The sequence below is a fragment of the Lynx rufus genome, unplaced genomic scaffold, assembly GCF_022079265.1.
Source record: "Lynx rufus isolate CCGP_SWC_20201006 ecotype Redwood Valley unplaced genomic scaffold, mLynRuf1.p SCAF_21, whole genome shotgun sequence".
NCBI lineage: Eukaryota > Metazoa > Chordata > Mammalia > Carnivora > Felidae > Lynx > Lynx rufus.
Genome location: NW_025814836.1, coordinates 11577907 through 11600885, shown reverse-complemented (window position 1 = coordinate 11600885; position 22979 = coordinate 11577907). Strand labels below are relative to the sequence as shown.

General features: G+C 46.4%; 1 protein-coding gene across 2 annotated transcripts in view; it reads right to left on the bottom strand.

The window, feature by feature from the left end:
• Positions 1–9415, bottom strand: part of LOC124517232 (protein FAM169B-like) — an 88352-nt gene extending 78937 nt beyond the window's left edge. For both annotated transcript variants that reach the window (XM_047086531.1, XM_047086533.1), the window contains exon 1: positions 9348–9415. In XM_047086531.1, the coding sequence (XP_046942487.1) occupies positions 9348–9378 (31 nt within the window). In that variant the 5' untranslated portion in view covers positions 9379–9415. The remainder of the gene's footprint in view (positions 1–9347) is intronic.
• Between the last annotated feature and the right edge of the window lie 13564 nt (positions 9416–22979).

Here is a 22979-nt window from a genome sequence, read left to right as displayed (position 1 = left end):
TTGGGTGTCTGACATCAGCTCAGGTCATGATCTCACGGTCCGTGAGTTCGAGCCCCGTGTCAGGCTCTGTGTTGACAGCCTGGAGCCTGCTTCGGATTCTGTGTCTCCCTCTCTCTCTGGCCCTCCCCTCCCATGCTCGCTCTCTCTCTCTCTCTCTCTCTCTCTCAAAAATAAAGATTAAAAAAAAGTTTTTTTAATTAAAGAAAGAGCATTCTGTACTTTGAAAACCTTGTAAGAAGTGAAAAGATATGCATTCACAAAGGGTTAAATGGGAAGGCTGGAGGGGCCTAAGTGGACCACTACCTGCAGAGGATTCATTCACACTACCCTCATCACAGGGCAATGATGCCCACCTCTGCCCACCGTCCAGCTGTGCAAGGCTCCAAACAAAGACAGCAGTGGCTGGGAGACGGCTGAAGTCAAGAGGACAGACTGAGTGCGCACTGTCATTTGGTAACCTACGTTAAAGCTTGGAGGGGAAAAAAAGAAAACTTCTCCCAGCTTTTTTTAAATAATAATACAGTAAAAAAAATTAAAAAATGAATAGTAAATAAATAAAATAATAATACAGTAACACCCTGAGGCCTCTGTGATACCTGTCCCCAGGGTACCTGCCCAAGGGTGACATCAGCTTAGACCAAGGTCTCCCTGATACCCCAGGGTCCTAGCAACAGATCTAATCAGACCCAGGTCACATCCAATATCAAGCCCACAGCAAAGGTTTGCAAAATTTTCTGCCATAAAGCTATGTGAAAATGTGTAACCTAAGACATCAAGGCCATCATGTAGGGGTGCCGGGCAATACCCTGGAGAAAAACAAAAACAGTCTCTGTCTGCACTTCTAGAACTTACAGCCTGGTCAGGGAGACACAAAATCTTTAAAAAAAAAAAAATGTTGAATACCCCCATGGTATGGCAGGAGAAGGGAAGGGGAGACAGGAGACAAGAGGACTAGGGAAGTTCGATCTAAGAAAGTAATCTTTAGGCAGAGGACTGAAGAATAAAATGTCAGCCCCGTGCAGAGCAGGGCAAGGGCCCAGAACACTGAAGGAACAGCCCATGTAGGAGGAAGAAAGGAGCAAAAGGATTCCAAGAGCTAAAGGCCGGCCAGTGAGCCTGCATTAGTTTCAGGACCCTGGCCTTGCTCCCAACTTCAGGTTTCAAGGAAAATGCAAAAGGAGGCCTCTGAAAGGTCCCCAACAGGCCATGATAGCTGGAGCGTGTCTTTACTCCTTCTTCCAGAACTCGGCAGTCAGCACCAAACCAGAGGCAATGCAGGTTGAGGTGGCCAATGACAGTAGCTTGGACCAAAGATGGCAGTGGAGATAACGAGAAAGAGATGGCAGGCTTCAGCCAGATGGGCAACAAACATAGCAGAACTGGATGGTGGTTGGATGCATGGAGTGAGGGGCCAAGGTGGCCTACTTTACCCCTTCCCCTCTATATAAGTCAATGAAATTCTACTGGGAGCTTTCAGCCTGTGACAGATTTATAAACTAGCACTGGAAGCAATCTAAGTCTGCTAAGATCCTAGCTCTTTCCAAAGGGGGAAATTGATGAACCTGCCAACAGAAAGAATAAGATGTATGTTATTTTAAAACACTAAGTATTTTCCTTAAGGTATTACGAATGGAGCCCATCAGAAAAGACAGATGAAGCTATGCACAAAAGGATACCACCATGCCAAATCTCCCCAGTATGGAGCCACACGGGCTGTGTAGTTTGGGCATAAGGGAAGGGCACCGGCTTTGGGGTCATTCACAGCTGATTTCAAAAATCTCTAAACATATGATGAAAGAAATGGCCACAAAGGGTCAGCACAAACTGAATCAGACCCACAAGGACTGTAGATATTGAAACCGTCCAGTAGAGAAGATAAGGATCTTACATATGTCTAAAGAAATTTAAATACGAAATGTAAAAAGCCAACATTTTTTTGTTTGGCCAATAAGACCCTAGGGGGAAAGGAAGCAGAACCTCTAGAAATGAATGTCTTAAAGAGCTGATGAACTAGAAAATATATCTGCAGAAATTACCCAGAATGCAGCACAGAAAGACACAGGCGGAAAATACGGTAGGCAGGTTAAGAAAGAGGAAAGGAGAACTTCAAGGTCCAGTAACAATCTTAACTGAAGTTCTAGAAGGAGAGAATAGGATGGAGAAGAGTTGAGATTTAAAGAAATCATGATTGAAATTTTTCCAGAATTGATGAAAGATACCTATCCTCACATATTAGAATCCCAACCAGTCCCCAAGGTAGGAAAAAAAGAAAAAGAAAAATCCCCACCCAGACACACTGTGACCAAACTGCAAAACAACAAACACAAAATGAAGCAGCCAAAAGACACAAGACATCTCATCTACTGCTGAGTAGACTGACAGCGGCCTTCTCCACAGCAACTATGGCATCCAGAAGACAATGGAAGAACATTTTTAAAGGGCAGAAGGAAAAGAAATTTGATCCTCCACCCGGCAAAAGTAACTTCCAAGAACATGGGCAAATAAAGAACTGTTTAGAAAACCCAAACCTGAGGGAGTCTGCTACCAGAAAATCCTCACTGAAGTTATTTCTAAAGGATACCTACCAGGAGATAAGGGAAGAACCTCAAGGTAAGTTAGTTAAGAAGGAATAGAAGCAAAGAAAATAATAACCACGTGGCTAAAACTCAAGCCAGTGCTGACCAGATGAAACAAAAACATCTAACTGGAGGAAATTAAAACTCAGAACATCAGAAGTTAGAAATCAGGAAATTAAAAATTAGAACAAAGGTGCTGCGTAACAACACATAAACTGGAAAGGGGATAATTGAAATGGGAGCACTATAAGGTCTTGACGTGATTCCAAGAAAGTTTAAAATTGATTAGTTTCAGAATGAGAGTTAACGTGCATTTTGAATTTTCTAAGTGAGGGGCGCCTGGGTGGCTCAGTCGGTTAAGCGTCCCACTCTTGACTTGGGCTCAGGTCATGATCTCACGGTTCTTGAGTTTGAGCCCCACATCGGGCTCTGTGCTGACAGCACGGAGCCTGCTTGAGATTCTGTCTCCCTCTCTCTCTGCTCCTCCCTCACTTGCTCTCTATCTCTCTCTCAAAATAAATTTTAAAAACTTGAAAAAATAAATAAATAGAATTTCTAAGTTAGCCCCCAAAAGAATAGAAATATAGGTATCACATTTCAAAATAGGAAAGAGAAAAAACAGAATTAGGACAAGGGTTGGGGAAGGGTATCTCAATATAAAAAAAAAAAAGGAAACATGATGATTTGTTGATACTCATATTTAATTGTTACAGTTAAAAAACAATATTTATTGGAGTGCCTGGGTGGTTCAGTTGATTAAGCATCCAACTTCGGCTCAGGTCATGATCTTGCAGTTCATGGGTTTGATTCCCACATCGGGGCTGACGGCTCAGAGCCTGGAGCCTGCTTTTAGATTCTGTGTCTCCCTCTCTCTCTGCCCCTCCCTGCTCATGCTCTCTCTCTCTCTCAAAAATGAATAAACATTAAAAATTTTTTTAAAAAAACAATATTCATCAACAAATAACTAGATTATGCTTTAGCAGGACAGATTTTGTTCATTAGTGTCTTTACCCAAATATTTCTTAATATTTTAATAATATTTTTATTCAGTGTTCATGTAGTATGAAAAAAACACAACGCAATACCTTTCTGTCTACATAGCTTATTTTTTTCCCCCAAGATGTTCTAAGAGCCCAAATGTAAGCAATACATATGCATTACAGAAATCACTTGTTGGTAGGTATAAAGGCCAAAACCAACAACCAACTATAATTCGCTTTGGGCATTATACCCCTCTACCCACATACATACACTCGGCAAAAATAGTCCACGAAGTAGCAGAAGAATATTGGGCAAGGACAGTGTTGCCAGAGGAAGGTCTACACAATGGGGAAGTCTGCACAACATCTTCTCCAGCTCCTACCACTGAATGAAATATTCAGGGCTCTGATTAGGGTTTATTTCAGCAAAATGCAATGAAGAAATGAACACAGCTTGTTCCCTATCTTAATGCAATTCAAGAGCAGTGGTTAGAAACTCGGTTTCCAAGAAACACACATTTATCTCCACTTCTGCAAGTCCAGGAAAACGAGCAGTCTCGGAAGTCTGGTTGGGCCGTGGGAGCCCCCAGCACATACGTGGGCAGGAGCTCCCTTACAGCCCTCCATTGGGGTCCCCAGACCTCTACCTCGCCTGAGTCCCAGTGGCCCTGTGGCTGCCCTCCTTTGGAAGAGCAAAGAAGCACAGTGGAAGGTTTCTACACCTGGACAGACAACAGGTATTGGTTTAAGCGGGAAATGAGGCCACTGCCTGGGCATCGACAAGGCAAAGAGCTCGATGTGAGAGGGTTCCCCGGGGGCCAGCGTGGGGTGAGGATGATCTGCCAGGATGTCAACAGACAGTGGCCTTTGGATTCAGACACCCTGTGTATCCTACCCCCAACCCCAGCTTGCTGATTAAGGGCCTTGGAAAAGAAAACCCAAACAGAGGACGGACGCACTAAAAAGCATGGAATCTCTCAAGTACAGCTGTTACATCCTAATGAGTGTTTTTCAAAGGTCCCAACCTTCAGTTGCTACTGACAGTCAGTCTTAACTGCCACGGCCCCCACAACCCGGCAACCCTGACTTGGAAAGTCACATGACACCTAGGGGTATCTGACCCCAAAATGTGCTTGAATTTTGCCCTGCATTTTCTGTCTGTACCACTCGGACACAGCAAAAAACAGAGCCATTTTCTACAATCCTCTGTTTGGGATTTCCCAAGGCTAAGCTACAAATAAGAATGTCATCAGAGGAGGCGGGAGCCAACTGCTGTCAGGAACTGAGCTAAGGCCAGTCAGCTGGTCAGCAGACTAGGGTTTCAAAGGTCAGAAAGACAATACCTCAATGCCCACTGCCCTCCCACCATCCAGCCGGAGTCCTGGCCGCTCGATCATTCACACCATTCTGCCAACATATGGCAGGAGGAGGTCAGAGCACGAGTCATTTCTGGCCTGGCTTCATGCATTGGAGATCCCCATTTAACACAGATATTTCACAGCCCTCATTTAGAAATGGAGTAAGGACCATCTATAGCACAGACAGCATTATACGGCAAGGAATCACAACCAACGGTGGGGCTTGGGGGGGTAACACGAAATGCCCAAGCCATTAGGAGGACCTGCTCAGGACCCAGGCTTCCCAGAACAAGCAGGACCCGGGAAAGATATCCCAAGGAATGGACTGACCAGAACCCTGTCCAGGGACACCCTGCACCAGCAAGGGCAGGTCAGCCTGGGTCATCCCATATCCTGATACGCCTACTATGCGGTAATCCTACAACCAACACAACCAACAAAAGCTTTCACCAGCTCCTAAAAGGAAATGATTTCTCCATTCAAAGGTCATGGAGCTCCTGCTGTGGGCCAGGTCAGAGCGGGGCGCTACAGAAGAAAGATTAATTAAGGTCCTGCCCTCAAAGAGATCACAGTCTGGCTGGGTAGGAAGTAACTGACCAACTTCAGGGCCAAGTGGATTTTCAGAGACCATCCCATCTTCTCCCTTCCTTCCTGATGAAGGGATGGAGACCTGAAAGCACTTAGCAACAGTGACATGAGTCCAAGTGGCCAGCCCAGCCCCCTACCCACTGCCCCCAATGAGGCCCCGCTGCCAGAGACTCAAATCATGTGCCCAGACTCACCAGGTCCACATGCCTCTATGGGGACCCTTCTGGACCTTGAACTAGATAAGATCCACATTTGATAAATATTTGATTTTTTTTTTTTTTTAAGTTTTATGTTCGCATGAGGTCGTCCCTAAGGAAGGAGGCCCTTTAAGGACTGGCTCAGGGATTACTTCCTTCTCAGGAAGGAAGTGGGAGGGGCTCCACATCAAACATCACCCTTATGACAAGTTCCTTTCTCTGGGGAGTCAGACCACCCCCATGTGAATCCCAACCTGCCACTTACTAGCAGGTAACTTTAGGCAAGTTACTTTGCCCTTGCCCTGACACCCTTCTGGGCAGACCCGGGTCCTGCCTGCCTCAGCCTCTCTCAGCACCAGGCCCTGCCCCGGGCTTTTCTTTCTGGTCTCTCCTCCTTTGGGTCCATGCCTCATAACCTCAGCACGTGCCCCTCTCTGAGGCTTCAGGCTGTGCCATCAGCTCCTCTCCTCTTCCCATTTCCCGGGGGACACCCTCACCAGACCTCCAGGGGTCCCCAACAGAGCTCAGGGCAGGCACTGGCCTTTCTAGATTCTCCCACACTCCAGAGTCAGTGTTTCTGACTAACTCTTCAGTATCACCCATGGGTGGCATGTTCTGGAACATTCGGAAATCCCTGTGTCTAGATTGCTTCAGGTTTTCCCCCTCTGAAAGTCAGTTCCTTTACTGAACTCATCACTGTCCCTGTTCCCCCAACCCAAGCTTCAGAGTCAACCCAACCTTTGGAGTCTTCCTTGTGTGCTAGCTTTCCCATCTGTAAAGCTTTGCTTTGTTACCAGTGCAAATTGTCCAACACCTAACTTTTCTTACCTGGAACACTAAACTGACTTTTTTTTAATAGCTTATTTTTTTAATTTATTTGTTTTTCAGAGAGAGAGAGAAAGAGAGAGAGAGTGAGCAGGGGAGGGGAAGAGAGAGAGGGAGACAGAATCCCAAGCAGGCTCCATGTTGTCAGTGCAGAGCCCGACGCGGGACTTGAACCCACCAACTGTGAGATCATGACCTGAGCTGAAACCAAGGGTCAGATGCTTAACCAACTGAGCCACCTAGGCACCCCTAAACTGACTTTCTAAGTGGAGATCATAAGATAGGAAACTCTCACAAACCTTTCAATTTGGGGTGTAAACAGAAGGGATGAAGGGCAAAACAATGGCCTTCTCAGAGGGGACCCTACATTTTACCATGGACCCAACAGTCGGCAGTGATGAGCTCAGGGTCGCATGGAACCCTTACGAGGTAGGTCACATCCTTATTTTATGGATGAGGGAGATTCAAGGTGAAGGATGAGAGGAGTACAGAACTGGACCGTGTTGGACTTGCCTTTTCTTTTCCAGGATGCTCCAAGCTAAAATGACAGCAGCAGATGGTCTGCTAGGACCTAAGAACTTTTTCAGCATCGGAGAAATTAAAAACCCTCGGAGAGAGACAGAGAGAGAGGGAGAGAGAGAGAGGGAGAGAGAGAGAGGGAGGGTATGTGAGTGTGAGTGTGTGTGTGTGTGTGTGTGTGTGTGTGTGTGTATGTATGTGGCCCTGGGGCATGTCTTGAATTACTTCGGGGTAGCTCCAGAGCCCCACTGTATCATATCCCCCAACCAGACACCCCAATACTGAGGAGGCTCATCTAGATCCAGAACACAACGCCCATGGGAGTGTCACAGACCCTTTCCCTACACTTTAGGGCTAGAACAAGCGAGGACCAGGTCACAACCTTATCTGAAAGCATAATTCTTAGTTTAATGCTTCCTTGCTAAAGAAAAAAGGATTCCTATGTAGGCACGATTCGTTCAAGCCCTTTTTGGAAATGGGCTATCAAAGCTTGGGCAACGGTTCAGCTATGTAAGACTCCAATCCATTAGGCTCTAGCACATGTGGAAATGATTAATGTGTAACTGCCGTGTGTCCTCTGGTCCATCAGCAACCACGAAAGCCACAGCAAACGCTGAAAGAAATACAGGAAAATCCTTAAACTGTTCAGGCCAACTACACTTTTCCAGAAGTGAAATTACCCCTACTTTTCCCATTAAACGTAGAAAGGCTGGGTAGAATTGCACAGCGCTAAGGCAGTGGTTGGGAAGAACTCTCTGATTCACGGTACACTCCGAGGAGGAGGGGAAGGGAGAAGCTAGGGATTGCACAACCCTGTGCCCATTCGTTAAGTGTTGAAAATACAGGAGGTATTCCTGTACAGTAATTCCCTAGGGAGCAAAACCTTCTCCCTCTTGCAGATGTGGAGGACGAGATCAGAAGAGCAAGTCACTTTTGTTTCTTGACCCAGTTCTCAAACTGGCCCAGCCCTCACTATCCACAACCATGGCGACCAACGTTCCAGAAAGGACCACAGGGGGGAAAAAAAAAAATCAAAACCCCAACAGAATCACCCCCCACCCCCACCTCTAAAAACAGCGACCAAACCATTTCTCAATCTCCAGACCAATGAAAACGTTCACCAGGAATGTAAAACTCATAAAACTGGCTAGTGGCCACCTTCTCTCCTTAACTCGCTCTAAAAATCGGGGAAAACAACTCAAAGTCACAGTTTTTAAGTGCAGGTCGTAAAAAACGAGTCATTTGCCGCTGTTGACTTCCAATAAAAGGCAAAGGAGGCTCTGTAATATTGGGGGTTTTTTTCCTTACAGAAATGGGGGGGAAAGAAAGCGGCCAGTCTGGGGTTTGACTGCACGCGGGGGCAGGGCTGGCCACCTGTGGCCTCGCGCCTCGTGGCCCGACTGGACGGAGGGGACGAGAGGTCCCCGGCCACTGGGCCCTTCCAGCCGCCGGTCCCCGCCAGAGGAAGCGGATGCAGGAGGGAAGAGGCATTTTCTCAGCATCCAACGCCCCTACGCCACCTCCCACGCAAACACTCCTTTGTGGGACTGGCGGAAAGCCCTTTGGGGATTTGTCCCACGTGCTTTCAGACTCAGAATGGCAACGCTGGCCTGGTTCTCCGGAGAGGGAGCCGGGCAGGGCCCCTCCTGGGCCTCCCAGGAGGAGGCAGACTTAGTTTCGGAAGGCGGGGGGGTGGAGGCGCCCCCAAATCCCGACTCCCCAGCTGGCCTGCTGGATTGGGGGCCGCACGCCCGCCGCCGCGCAAGGTGCCGGGGATAAAACAGGCCGTCCTGGAAGCTGGGAAGGGGGCGGCGGGGGAGCGGAGGCGCCCGCTGTAACCCGAGCTGCTCTACTGATTTCTCTCCGGCCTTGCGGTTCCCATTTCACAGACAAGGCCACCACGGCTGGGAAGTCAGTGAGCTCGCCAAGCCCGGGTCAGCGGTGCGGACGCCCGGTGGCCCCGGAGACGGGCGGGGGAGCGTGACCGTGACCGTGACCCCTCCAGGGCTACCCCTCCCAGGAGTGAGAGCTTCAGCCCGTCGGCCCCGCACCCGACGTCCCGGGCCGTCGGCCCATCTAGTTCCCTGGAGGCGACAGGTGCGCGGCTAGTGGCGCCCTGGCGCCGACTCCGGAGAAAGTTTCCTGGCCGCTGCGCGCTGTTTACGGTCTCGTTTTGCAGCGCTGGGGCCCCGAGCTCTCAGTCCAGCCCAGCCATTGAAACCCGACACGCGGGGAGGGGCCATCGCGCCGGCCAGCGAGGGAGGCGAGCTGGCTCCGGGCCCCGCCGGCCGCGGCTCCGCTTACCTGCGGCTCCGCGAGCTGCCTCTGCCTCCATGCTGGGCTCCCACGGCGCTGCGTCCGGTCCCCTCCGCGCTCCCTCCTCTCCCTGCCCGGGGCCGCCCCCGCTCCCGCTCCCGCCCCCACTCCGAGGCTGACCCGCCCCTCCCCCCGGACTGCGCCGGATCGCGGCCCGCTCCCTAGAGCTGGCCCTGCCCCGCCTCCAGCCGCGTGCCCTGGGGGCCCCCGCTGCGCCGCCCAGCGACCCCGACTCCCCAGTTTGCAAAGCTACACCCTGAGGAGCTTTTATTATTTCCTTTCATTCTTTAGAAGAGAAAACTATTTGCACCCCATCCCACGGCCAGTGTCTCTGGGCCTAAACCCAGTACCCCCTCTCTGAGCCCCTTCTCACTTCCTTCTTCTGTTTCTAAGGACAAGAATCATTTGCATTATTCCTTTTCGAAAATTTACACTGTTTAAAACTAACTCAAAGACCATGAATGTCACACTTAAGACAGGGCGCCTAATAACCTTTTCTGCCCATTTCAGATTTCTTCTGATGCCTGTCATGTGCCCAGTTTTGCCGATAACGAGTATTTTCATTTATTAGATGCTCAGGCTTGTCCTCACTTGAAATAGCGTGATTCAATGACAACCAATTGTTTCTCCAGCAGTTCTTGCCGTGTTTCCAGGTGTTGTTTTTTTTTTTTTTTTTTTTTTTACAGGGGAGGTATGGAGCCGGGTGGTTTTAAAATGCGAACGGCCTTGGAACCCAAGATCTGTGGTCAGTCAGCTCGTGCCTGCTCTCTGGTTGGCAGCTCTGAAATTCGCCCTTGTGGATGATGGCCCAAGCTGTATCCTCGGTCCTTCTGGGGCTCTGCCGCAGGACAGAAGGTCTAGAACTCATCTGCCGGCCTGTCCCTCCACCCCCAGCAACAGCTGCTCAGGGGAGCCTCCCAACTGCCGGTCAGAGTGTATCCCCACCTACGGAGCAAGACTTGTCACAGACGCGGACATCCTCAATCATGGGATGAAAAACGACCCCCCACCCCCGCCCCTGCTGGTGCTTCCATTATTTTTCCTAGCAGTGTGCAAGTTCATGGCTACCAGAGCTGGTGGCCCACCTTAGATCCACCCTTGAGTCACTTTCTTGAAAGTTTGAGGTTTCATTTTCTACAGCAATGAAAACGCAGAGCTCCCTGGGCAATAGCATTCAGAACACTTAACTTCTCCAGACACCTGTCCTGTTCAATAAACACAGATTTATTAGTCCACTACCATGTGCCCTATCCTGTTCTCGATTGTAGCGATTCAGCAGTGAACAAAATTAATAAAACCTTGCCTTTGGAGGCTACTTTCTAGTGGGTGAAAGTAAGCAGGAGATAGAACACAATAGTATGGTAAATATGGGCTAGAGGAGAAAAATGTTTAAAACAGAGAAAGGGAAGTAAAAGCATGAAGAAAATGAGGGAGGTAAGCATGTGAAAAGGGAAATGGCAAAAGTTACAGCAAGTGCAAAGGCCCTGAGGTGGGAACAAGTCTCTTTTTGGGAGCCTTGCATCTTTGTTGCACTCCTAATAATCGTGGGTGTTACTCAAGGCATTGGCACACAGAGCTAAAGGCTTATTAATCTCTGTTCTAAAGCACACTGCTTCAAGGGCACCTGGGTGGCTCAGTTGGTTAAGCCTTGGACTTCGTCTCAGGTAATGATCTCACGGTTCCTGAGTTCAAGCCCCACATCTGGCTCTGTGCTGATAGCTCAAAGCCTGGAGCCCACTTCGGATTCTGTGTCTCAGTCCCCCTATCCCCCTCCCCCACTTGCGTGTGCGCGCATGCTCTCTCTCAAAAATTAACATTTAAAATTTTTTTTTAAAAATAAAGCATACTTCTTCAAGTCTTTATTAATTTTTTTTAAGTTTTGTATTTTTTTTAGTTACTCACATAATACCTGAATATGTGTTCCTTCAGGGAAAAAAAAAAAAAAAAGATTTTAGACTAAAAAGGTCCCTGTGTCCCATTAAACTCCCGTTTCCAAAGTTGGTATTTAGTCAAACACTCCCTCTTTTCCTTAATAATTTCTGGGTTTTTCTGTCTCTCTTTAGGCTGAAACTACCCCAAAATTAGAAAATAAGTTCTTCTACATTTGCTTCCAATATTTTAATTGTTTTGGCCTGTAGATTGGAATTTTAAAACCAATCAAAACTCATCTATGTCTATGGCATAAGGAACAGATCTAACTAGAACCAATTTTTCCAACACCATCATATGGTCCATTCTTTTCCCCATTACTATGAATTGCTTCCTAAATCATATATGAAATTCTCGTGTACATTACAGCTCTTCTTTTATTGACAATTTTTGCTATTTCTTCTACAATACCACACTATTTTAATTACCATAGCTTCATCACATGTTTGGACATCCAGGAAGACAAGCATTTTCTAATCCAATATTCAAACCAGGTAGTTAAGGATATTGGGAGTTGACACAGATTACATCTAACCTTGAACATTAATTTGCATAGCATTAACATCTTTATTTTTTTAAGTGTATTTATTTATTTTGGCTGGGCGGGCCAGGGGTGGGGGGTGCGGCACAGAGAGAGAAGGAGAAACAATCCCAAGCAAGCTCAGTGCTGTCAGCAAAGAGCCTGCCTCAGGGCTTGATCTCACGAATCATGAAACCAAGAGCCGGAGGCTTAAGCGACTGAACCACCCAGATGCCCCTGAGCATAACATCTTTAAAGTTTTGAGTCTTCCAATAAAAAAACCTAAGCACACTTAGGTTTATTCAGGTCTTTTTTTTTTTTTCTTTTTGGCTAAAGTTCTAGTTTTTACAGATGGATCTAATACATTTCTTTATTTTTTAATTTTTTTCTTTATTTTAGAGAGAGAGAGAGCAAGCAGGGGAGAGGAGCAGAGGGAGAGAGAGATTCTTTTTTTTTTTTTTCTAAACTTTGCTTACTTATTTATTCTGAGAGAGAGAGAGTGCAAATAGGGAAGGGGCAGAGAGAGAGGGAGAGAGAGAATCCCAAGCAGGCTCTGCACCACCAGCGGGGAGAGCCTGATGCAGGGTTCCAATTCACAAACTTTGAGATCATGACTTGAGCCTAAGTCAGACTCTTAACCAACTGGCACCGAGAGAAAGAGAGAGAGAGAGAGAGAGAGAGAGAGAGAGAGAGAGAGAGAGAGATTCTTAAGCAGGCTCCACTCTCAGTAGAGAGCCCTACATGGGGCTCAATCTCATGACCCTGGGATCATGACCTGAGTAGAAACCAAGAGTGGGTCGCTCAACTGACTGAGCCACCCAGGCAACCCTTTTAAATTATTTTTTATTTTATTTTTTATTATTTATTTTTTGGATCTAATACATTTCTTATGCTAGGTTTATTCCTACATATTTCTGATATTTGTTGGCCATTATGAATGGGATTTTTCTTTTCTCCAGTTACACTTGCTAATTAGCTATTATGGTACATAAGAAAACTATTGGCTTGGGTATACACCAGTTTCCTATCCAGCCACTCTTATGAGGTCTAATAGTTTTTAAAGTCAATTATCATAGATTTTCTAAGTAGAGCATCAGATTGTCTATAAATAAGTTGTTAGCTGTCTAAATCTACCTCAAACCTCAGCAACTCCACACTCACTTCTAACACAAATTGCTTTTAACCTAACCAAGAAGAAAAGAAAAATATTATTTAAATATACATACTGGAAAATAGAGCTCCCACAAAGGCCTAGAGCATGTTTTCAATATGGTTCTGTCTTACATCCAGGAGGTAGTTTAGTCCTCGTCCAGCCTCATTTACCTACATGGACATTTCCTCAGTGCTCAGAACACAACTGTTCTAGCCATTCCCCAGGTATTTGTGAAATTTGAAGGGAAAATCCAGTATTTAAACTAAAGGGCTAGTAAGCTACTGGATTTTAATAAGTAAACAAATTCCTTTTGTAGCAGTTGTTACTTTTGGGTCAAGGAGCTGTAGTCCTGATAAAAGAGAGAGAGAGAGAGAGAGAGAGAGAAAGAAACAGATCAAGGCTTAGCAAAAATTGAAGGACAGAATATAACACAGAAGAAAAATATAGACAAAACTTTCTTCTATAAAATGTAGGGAAAACATTACCTTATAATGTATCAGAGCAGACTGCTAGAAATTTTAAAACACAAATTATCAAGCTATTAGTTCATAATTCTTCAGTGACATAAAAAATAGCAGCTTTCTGGAACCGGCAGGGCTCAGTCACATCTGACTCTTGATTACGGCTCAGGTCACTGATGTGGGAAACAAAGGCAGAAGAAAATGGCTGATAAAATTAAATTTCCTTATAACTTGCAGCCCATTGACAAATACTTGAGGCAGGCGGAGTAAAACATTTCTCCAGGAACTCCCAACTGTCTTAATGTTAATCCTTTGCTAGAGGGAAAAACAGCCTTAGCTTGACAATAGCTAGGCCTCCAGGAATATGTGTCTTCTTTAGCATATGGAAATCCCTTTGGAAACTTCCCCTGAACTTTACCTCCCCCAGCTCTCAAGTATATAATCACTCTCTCCCCAAGGTCCCAGGGCAGCTCTTTCTGCCCACCGGTCCTGTCCCCGTGCTTTAATAAAGAAAAACTTTTAGCACCAAAGACATCACAAGAATTTTTTCTTGACTGTGCGCTCTGAACCCCCATCACTTCAAAACCCCATCAGTCATGATCCCAAGATTGTGGGATCGAGCCCCGTGTCAGGCCCCAAGCTGAGTGTGGAGCCTGCTTAAGTTTCTCCCTCTCCTTCTGTCCCTCTCCCCGACTCATGCTTTCTCTCAAATTAAAGATAAATAAATAAATAAATAAATAAATACTAGCATCTTTCTATACCAGTTTCCTGTGGAAATATTGAACATAATCCCGATGTTATAATATAATGTGGTTTCTAACATACCATTCTGTTCTAAAACAGTTTTAAATGGTTGTTTCAGAGTATTACAAAAGTCTCAAATTTTTAATTTTTAAATAAATAGGTGCTGTGAGCATTTGAGAGCTATTATTTAGTAGGAAGGTTAAAAACATGAATATGTTGTGTCAGAAACCTCCCAAAAGGTGTGAAGTATAGCTTTAGGGTCCTTCCTTACATGAGTGTTGGAGTCAAATCTCGCCTAGAAAAGCAATTGCACATCGATGGGTGAGATTTAAAAAAATATCAATTGCTAACTGCTTCAGGGAGCTAATTCCATAGTAGTGAGAATCATAAATACTATAATTTTGAACACAAAACTGTTTGCCACATTCATTCAGAACGCTCTTCTCATTTAACACGAGGCGAGCCTAACCGAAAAGGGAAAGCAATGAATTCTTTGATGGAATATTCTGAGTCACTTAATCCTCATTTTGATTTTAACCAAATCTAGTTAGTCATTTAACTACAAATTTGTTCCTGTATCCCATAAGGTCACTTTATCATCAACCACATCCTGTTCTTTACGGAAGAAAAACTGTACTCTAGCGAGGGGCCTACATGCTACAAATTACAGCCCACAGCCCCAACCCAGCCCTCGGCCTGTTTTTTGTACAGCCCGTGAGCTAAAAATAGTTTCTGCATGTGTAAATAATTCAAACACAGCACAAGAGGAATAATACTTTGTGACACATGGGCATTACATGGATTCAAAAGTCAAAGTTATGGGAACACAGCCACGCCCTCTCATTTGCATATTGTCCAGGCTGCTTTGAAAACTACAAGGGCGGGGCAAATAATGTTTACTCTGTCGCTCTTTGCAGGGACTGTGTTTGGGCCCCCTTTGAACTACTAAGCTGGAAAAGTAAAGGAATAAGGGTGAGCGAGTCCCCAAAGGCTACCTTGGAAGACTGACATTTTTCGAGAATCTGTTAGTGCTTTGACGAGGCAGTTTGGGTACGAGTTTTATATTTTATGATAGACATAAGTAGCTGAGCTGGAGACAGAGATGTTGGACACAGAGGAGAGCTTATTATTATTGTTATTATTTAAATTGTGAATGCTTCTTGACGATTGATTTATTCTCCCCACCTCCCAAGAGGAGTTTGACCAGGTTGATTAAATTTCGTTTATGTCAAGTGTACAAAACGTGTTGTAAGAGCTGTTCATGTAAGAGACAAATAAACACTTTTAAGCCTTTTTCTTGCTTAAGCAGGAAGTCACAACTTGCCAATGAGAAATTTTAAACAAATCCCACAAAGTTTTATGTTTGGTTCAAAACTTGAAATATTTAGGTCTTGGGATATTATGATCTTGGCAGCCCACATTTGTCGTCCCTGGTGAGAACATGTGTGTACTGTTACTTGCTTTTCAGTTCACTGAGACAGGGTTGCACCTTGCCCTCTTAATCCCAGAGTCAAACATGATTACAAATATCTTCCTCTCGGGAATCTAACTCATAAGGAAGATCACGGTGCTTTTTGTTAAATAAAACATCTCTCTTTAGTCGCCTTATTCGTTCTCAGGCTTACTGCATTTCACCCGCCTAAAGATTGTGTTTGACATCAGCAATTGTTAGAGACCATTTGTTTTTACAATGGAAAAAGAAATAAAAGTGCAGATGTCAGACCTCAAAATCCATACTTCTCTGGATTGTTTTCATTTTAGAGAATGAGAATGTGTGGGGTTTTTTCTCGGGTGGGGTTGGATGCAGTCAGAGACATGTCACTGTTGCTAAGTAAAAATATTCTCTTTTTTATTAATTGCAAAATTAGGGGAAAGCTTAGGATATAAGGAAATAAGTGAGTTATGGGAAAGTGAAAATTCCAGGCCCCATTTCAGTTTGAGTTAAAATAAGGATGGCTCGTGTCAAATCCTGAAAAAAAAAAAAAATTGCAGGTTCGTTGGCAGAAAAGTAGCACAATCTTAAAAACAGTTGAGTCTGTTTTGAGGCATGATAAGTTAACGTTAGTAAACATAAGTTGGCTACCCAGATCTCATTAGTTAATATTGTTATCAGCGTGTGACCTTAGCAGCAACCAACTTTACAAATGTGGGCATTTCCTGTGGCCTAATTTGTTTATGACTGTGATGGCCACGCAAAACCCTCCTGACAGATGAACTAGGTGAGTGAACTGGAACCAGGGGAGCCATTCACCAAAGTGGGGGTTGACATAACATCAACAGTGCCTGAGGGAGCATGTGAAACTCAGTAATTGCTTTCCAACCTGGATTTTTGTATTGTCTACTTTAATCTCAAAACAAGGTATAATGCAATGCCCTCTGCCTCCCTTGCAAAACAAGGTGGCCCTGGCTTCCCAGAGCAGGCAGGGGAAGGCCACTGGGGGCAAATGCCACTTCCCACCTGTTCTCTGCTGTAAATAAGCCTGCAGCCCACACCAGGGGCCAATTAGAAGGAATAGCCTTTGGTTCAGCATCCCAGGGAGGCATCAGGTGGAGTCTAGTCCTTGGCAGTGATCCCAATTAAAGGGGGTGGTATAGTTTTTTCTATCAGGGGGCCAATTTAGAAGATGGAACCACATGATCACACCCTCTAATACAGAGCACTCTGAACTTAGGGAAGCAGTGTGGCCCTGGAGGAGCTCGGCCAGCAGCCAGGGGCCCTGAATTGGAGCTTCTCATGGCCACACCCAGAGAGAGAAAGAGAATCGTTTTTTGTACTTCCTATCAGACAGCTTTCTAAAAAACATATTTTTAGAGGTGCCTGGGTGGCTCAGTCCGTTAAGCGTCCGATGTCAGTTCAGGTCACGATCTCAGGGTTCATGAGTTCGAGCCCCTCATCGGGCTCTGTGCTGACAGCGCAGAGCCTGGAGCCTGCTTTAAATTTGTGTCTCCCTTTTCTCTCTGCCCCTCCCCCACTCACGTTCTGCCTCTCTCTAAGAAAAAATTAAAAAATATATACTTTAGCTAATATATATAATATACATATGTATTCTGAGAGGTCAAGATGTTGCATTACATGGCTTCTTCAATAGGCAGACTAACCCCAAATGTTAGCTTTAGTTACTCTGACACAATTAAGGACAATTAAGGAGGAGGAACGTCTTCATAGCCAGGTGGAATGCTACCACGAGGCAGTGGCTAACATTGAGTGGGCATGTGGTTAGTCAGGCACCGTATTAAGTGCTGTGGCAGGCAGCACGTGGGGAGGGGGCAGCCTGAGAAGCCAGCACAGACTTTTCTGGGGGTGTGAGCCTCTGCCCCCCAGGGCTGCGGGGGCCGGGGACAGTGCCAAGGCTCAGGAAGGCTCCATCTAGGAAGGAGGTGCTGTGTGATCCTCCCCAGTTCACAGAAAGGGGAGAGGGGTCACGGGTGAACTCGTCTGAGGACCCACAGCTTCTAGGTGACAGGTGCTTTCAACCAACACTGTTACCATAAGCTTCATCTGTGGTTTTGGTTTTCTTTTCTTTTTCCTTTTTTTCTTTAACATAATTTGCATAATCACTTTCAAGAGCAACCAAATTTCACTTAGTCCTAATGGCCTCACACAATGAGGGACTCCAGCGGAGGGGAAAGGAAGATTACTAAAAAGGAGAAAACAAGGTCTAAACCAACAGTTTGTAGGGTCATCCACCCACCTGATATGCCTGGGACTGCACTGGTTTCAGCCCATTTTAGTCCCCCGTCCCAGTCCCAGAAACCCTTCAGTCCTGGGCAAACAGGGACAGTTGACCACCAAACTCATGACTCACCTTAGACCCATACCTAGCAACAAACTGATCCAGACCTAAGAGTCCAGAAAGTCCCTGATTATGCTCCGACTTATCTGTTGCCCAAAGCCTCAGTCCTCAGCTGGTTATTTCTGCCTTCAAGCGGTATTGGTATCCTATCATAGTCTTGCTGCCCTACCCCCACCCTAGAGTCTTCAGCCATTCATTCCCTTTGGTGGGGGGGGAGGGGGGGCTCCCAGCCACACAAGGTTGGGTGCCCTGATAGGAGCCTGAGACTACCAGTAGCCAGGCAGAAGGGGTGCCCAGTGTTCTGAGCGCCCAGTGCCCTGCGCGGAGCCACGGCCATCTGACCCTCAGAGGCACAGAAACATACACTCCCCACTTGGGTTTCATGGATTCCCAGTCCAGCTGCGTGATGGCGACCCGTACGACTATTTTTCTGCTTTCCCATTTGCTGCTGCTTTTAGCCCAACCATGGAATGGGCACTCGCCTGATCCGGTCATAAACAGTTCTCTCTCTCTCTCTCTCTGAAAAAGAGTGGCATCTGCTGGTGCCAATAATTACAGATGGAAGCTAACCTCTCACTATGCCGTATTAAAAAACAGGATGCTTCTGCTTCGGTCCTATCCTTCCCTTCAAATAACCCTCGAGTGACATACACACAGGTGCCCGCATGTGGCTTAGGCTCAGACCTTGTCCTCTGCCCACCGGGGAGGAATCCCAGGGAGGCACGGGCTGCCTGAATTGGGGCCCAGTAGGCCCATGTGGCACCCGCTGCGGTGCATTTTCCTTAGCAAGGACGGGGGAGCTGGGGATCCAGAAAGGACATGAGGCTGGGACAGTGGTCCATCTACAATAACCACCCCAGAGGAGCTCACAGCCCCCACACCTGGACTGAAGAACCTTCAGCTACTCAGAAAACCCTGAAGTCCTCCCCCAGCCCCCGCCCCACCTGAAAGGGCGGGCCTACGCCAGCAGACTCCATCTTGTTCTGTGTCCTTCACCTTGACCACGCCTCCTCCCCTTGAGTAACCTCCCGCTCACCTGCCTAACAGGACTCCTACCCTTCCCCAGCCAATCGGCTGAGGCCACAGCCATTTCCTCACCAACTGCCCCTAGGCCCCAATAAAACCTTTGTCCTTTTGAAACTCGATCTCTCTCCCCGGCATCTCACCGCTACCTCGATACCTCGATGCAGGTAGGGGATTGAGCTCCAGCTAGCTCGAATAAAGGCCCTTTGCTTTTGCATCGGACTCGGCTCCGTGGCGGTCTTTGGGGGTCACGAATTCTGGGCATAACAAGACCCACCAACTGGAGGTGCTGAACCCCAAAAGATCAACTTGGAAGCAATCGTAGTCACTCCTGTTTTTCACCAGCACATCCAAAATCAACCCCAGCCACCTCTGGTCCTTGTCACAGGCTGGTCCCCGAAGGGCTTGATTTCTTCACAGAGCTCCTTCCTTTTAGACCTATTTGGCATATTTTAAGGTTTTTTAAAATTGTATTAGATGAAGGAAAAAGAGACCAGTATTCCTGTGTACACAGAAAATTGGAAAATTACCTATCTTAATATTTTCAGACTATCATCAAACTCCTGTTAACCTTCTGAGGGAAAAGAAAATTCTTTTGCAAACCCTTTATCTCCCTTGTTCTCATTTGTGTTATTTTGGGTACAGAGATTGAGCGGTTCAAAATATTCTTGAATTGCTAAGGAAACTGTATCCGCCCCCCCCCATAAATGCAACACTTGTCACAAATGAAATATGAATATTGAAGCCCAGCCACCAAGTCTCCGACTCACTGACCCCTGCCTCTGGCCTGTCAGCTTGTGGTTTGTTGGCAAACTCTAGATTGTTTGATGAAGTACCTGATAATCAGCCATGATTTGGGAATGCCCACTGGGCTTCCCCAGTGTGGCTTTCCTTTATTAAAAATGCTCTGAGCTGCCAGGGTACTCTTTTCATCTAATTGGATTTGTGTGTAAATCTCGCCAAGCCTATTGGCATATAGGCCAATGGGGATGGGGGCGGGGGAAGGACACCGGCTCTGAAGAACTGCCTCAGGTTCAAGAACTTCTGACCCGCACCAACAGAACCATGGGAGACCCAGAAAACCTGCATCCCTCCAACGCGCCTCCCTGGATTGCAAAAGATTCCTCCAGCCTTGTGCAAATTTCACCCCGAGGGCCTGCCAAGTTTAAAGTGCAAGGTTTGACCCTGCAAAACAAAACCTTCAAACCTGTACTTTCTGGGTTGTTTTTCCTAATTAAAAGCAGATAAGAGATGGTCTGAATATGTTGATCTGAATACGGTTCTAAGGCAGAGAATCAGAAGGTGGTTTTTTGTGTGTCCCTCGCTGTATTTTTATTACGTGTACAACCATCCCAGGAGGTACCTGGTTTGTCAGTGATTTTTTTCTGAATCTCAATATTTTTGAAAACTTTTTTTTTTTTTTTCCTGGCTGCTCTCCGTGGCAGCTACGGTCTTTTTTATTCCATAGGATTGAGTCAGCGTCAAGAGGACACCATTTGCTTCCTGGTGTCGAGATCCTGTCCAAAATTCCTCCACTCCCTGAGAAAGATTTACCCCTTGTGAGCCACGCTCAGTGGTTCTAGATCCAGAGTTTCGGGAACTTCAAAGGCACAGTCCTCTCCAGAACCTCTCCTACCCTAAAAGCCGGAGGTCCCGGCAGCCACTGGCCCCCCTTACAAGGGCAGGGATGGGTGGGTGCCAGTGGCCCACGAGCCCTGAGCAAGGGCCACTCTGAAGGAGAAATGAAGTAAGAGACCCCACAGGTGTGGTCACTCCTTCTACACCATCTTTTAGGACAAATGGAATGGCTTCTTCCTTCCACTGGGAACACTTACACAGTGTACTATTTCATAATTCAACTGCAGTGAAGATTTCTTTCTTTTTTTTAAATCTTTTACGTTTATTTATTTATTGTGAGACAGACCACGCGTGCGCACGCGCTTGGAGGAGGGGCAGAGATAGAGGGAGAGCGTGAATCCCAAACGGGCTCCGCACTGTCAGTGCAAAGCCTGATGGGGGACTTGATTCCACAAACCGTGAGATCATTGAACGGGCGGGCCTACGCCGGCCGACTCCATCTTGTTCTGTGTCCTTCACCTTGACCACACCTCCTCCCCTTGAGTAACCCCCCCCTCACCTGCCTAACAGGACTCGGACCCTTCCCCAGCCAATCAGCTGAGGCCATAGTCATTACCTCACCAACTGCCCCTAGGCCCCAATAAAACCTTTGTCCTTTTGAAACTCGCTCTCTTTCCCTGGTATCTCACTGCTGCGGTCGGTGCAGGTAGGGGATTGAGCTCGAGCTAGCTCGAATAAAGGCTCTTTGCTTTTGCATCGGACTCGGCTCCCTAGTGGTCTTTGGGGATCACGAATTCTGGGCATAACAATCATGACCTGAGCCAAAATCAAGAGTCAGATGCTTAACTGACTGAGCCACCCAGGTGCCCCTGCAGTGAAGATTTCTAACAAAAGGCAATTAGGTAGAATTTTGTTTTGTTCCTAGCTTAGGAAAGGTTACCTGCCAGCCTTGGGAGAAGCCATGTCTTGGGACTCCATGGCCCTCTCTGCGTTCTGGCTGCTTGTTTTTGCTGCGCCCACATCTTGAAGTGGCCCCTCTAAAACTCAGGCCACGGTGGGAATGGAAGCCTGGAGAAGTCAGAGACCTGAGTTGGGCTTTGTCTTCACTTTTTGCATCTCAGCCCCACCACTGACCGGCTGGAAGACCTAGAACAAGTTTCTTAGCTTTAATGCCTTAGTTTACTCGTCTGTAAAATGGGACCAATTATAGTAATCTAGTAGGATTGTTTCAAGGAATAAAAGGGTGAATAAAATGGAGCATTTGCAATAATGCCTGGAACATAGAAAGCAGAGTGTTCACCTTTACTGCTGTTAGAGTTATGTACCTCCTGGGATGGTCTGTTGTATGGATTAAACAATGCCACATATGGAAAGTACCAGGCAGTTTCCAGAACCTGGGAGGGGCTCCACAGATGCTGAATCCTTTTCCAGTCTCCCCATGTGGCCCTGATTCTCTCTGATCACCTGATGCCCCCACCCCACCCCACCCCTGGGGTACTGAACCCATCAGCCAGGGGTACCCTATCTCCACCCTTCAGAGATGAGATTTCACCTTTTCTTTAGCCCCTCTATTCCTCTCTCCAGAAAAGGAGAGGTCTGTATCAGTCAGGGTTCTACAGAGCAACAGAATACATAGTTATCTTTTCTAAATATGTATACATCTCTAGAAAGAGACTTATTACAAAGTATTGGCTCATGTGATCATGGAGGTTAAGAAGTCCCACCACCTACTGCCTGGGAGCTGGAGGCCCAAGAAAGCCAGGGAGTCAATTCTACTTTAAGTCTGAAGGCCTGGGAACCAGGAACACAAATGATGTAAGTCCCATCTGAGGGCAGGAGACCATACCCCAGGTCAGCAGTCAGGCAGAAAGAGAAAATTCAACCTTGTCCAAACTTTCTATTCTCTTCTGGCCTTCAATGGATTAGAAGATTGTGGGGTTTTATTTTTGTTTTTAAGGCAGCCCTTGGGACTTAACTGCTGTCTGAATGAGCCATGAATTGTGAAGATGAACTTAACTTGGGCAGAGAGGTCTCTGCTGACGTTGACATTGATTGATACAGACCATTTACTTTACTGGGCCCACCAATTTAAATGCTCATATCTTCCCAAAACACCCACCAGCTCTCTCTCCTCTTAAGTATTCTGATCCTAGGTGTTCAAAGTCTCACTACTCACCATGTGGTCCAAGGGCCAACGGCATCAGCACCACCTGGGAGCTTCTTAGGAATACGGAGTCTCCAGCCTCCCCCCAAACCCACACAATAAAATTCTATATTTTAGTAAGACAAATGTGCATATCAGCATCTGAGAAATGCTGAACCGAAATACACGTTTTTAAATTTATTTTTAATTTTGAAATATTTATAGATTCATAAGAAATCACAAAGAAATGTATCGAATGGTCCCCTTCAGCCGCC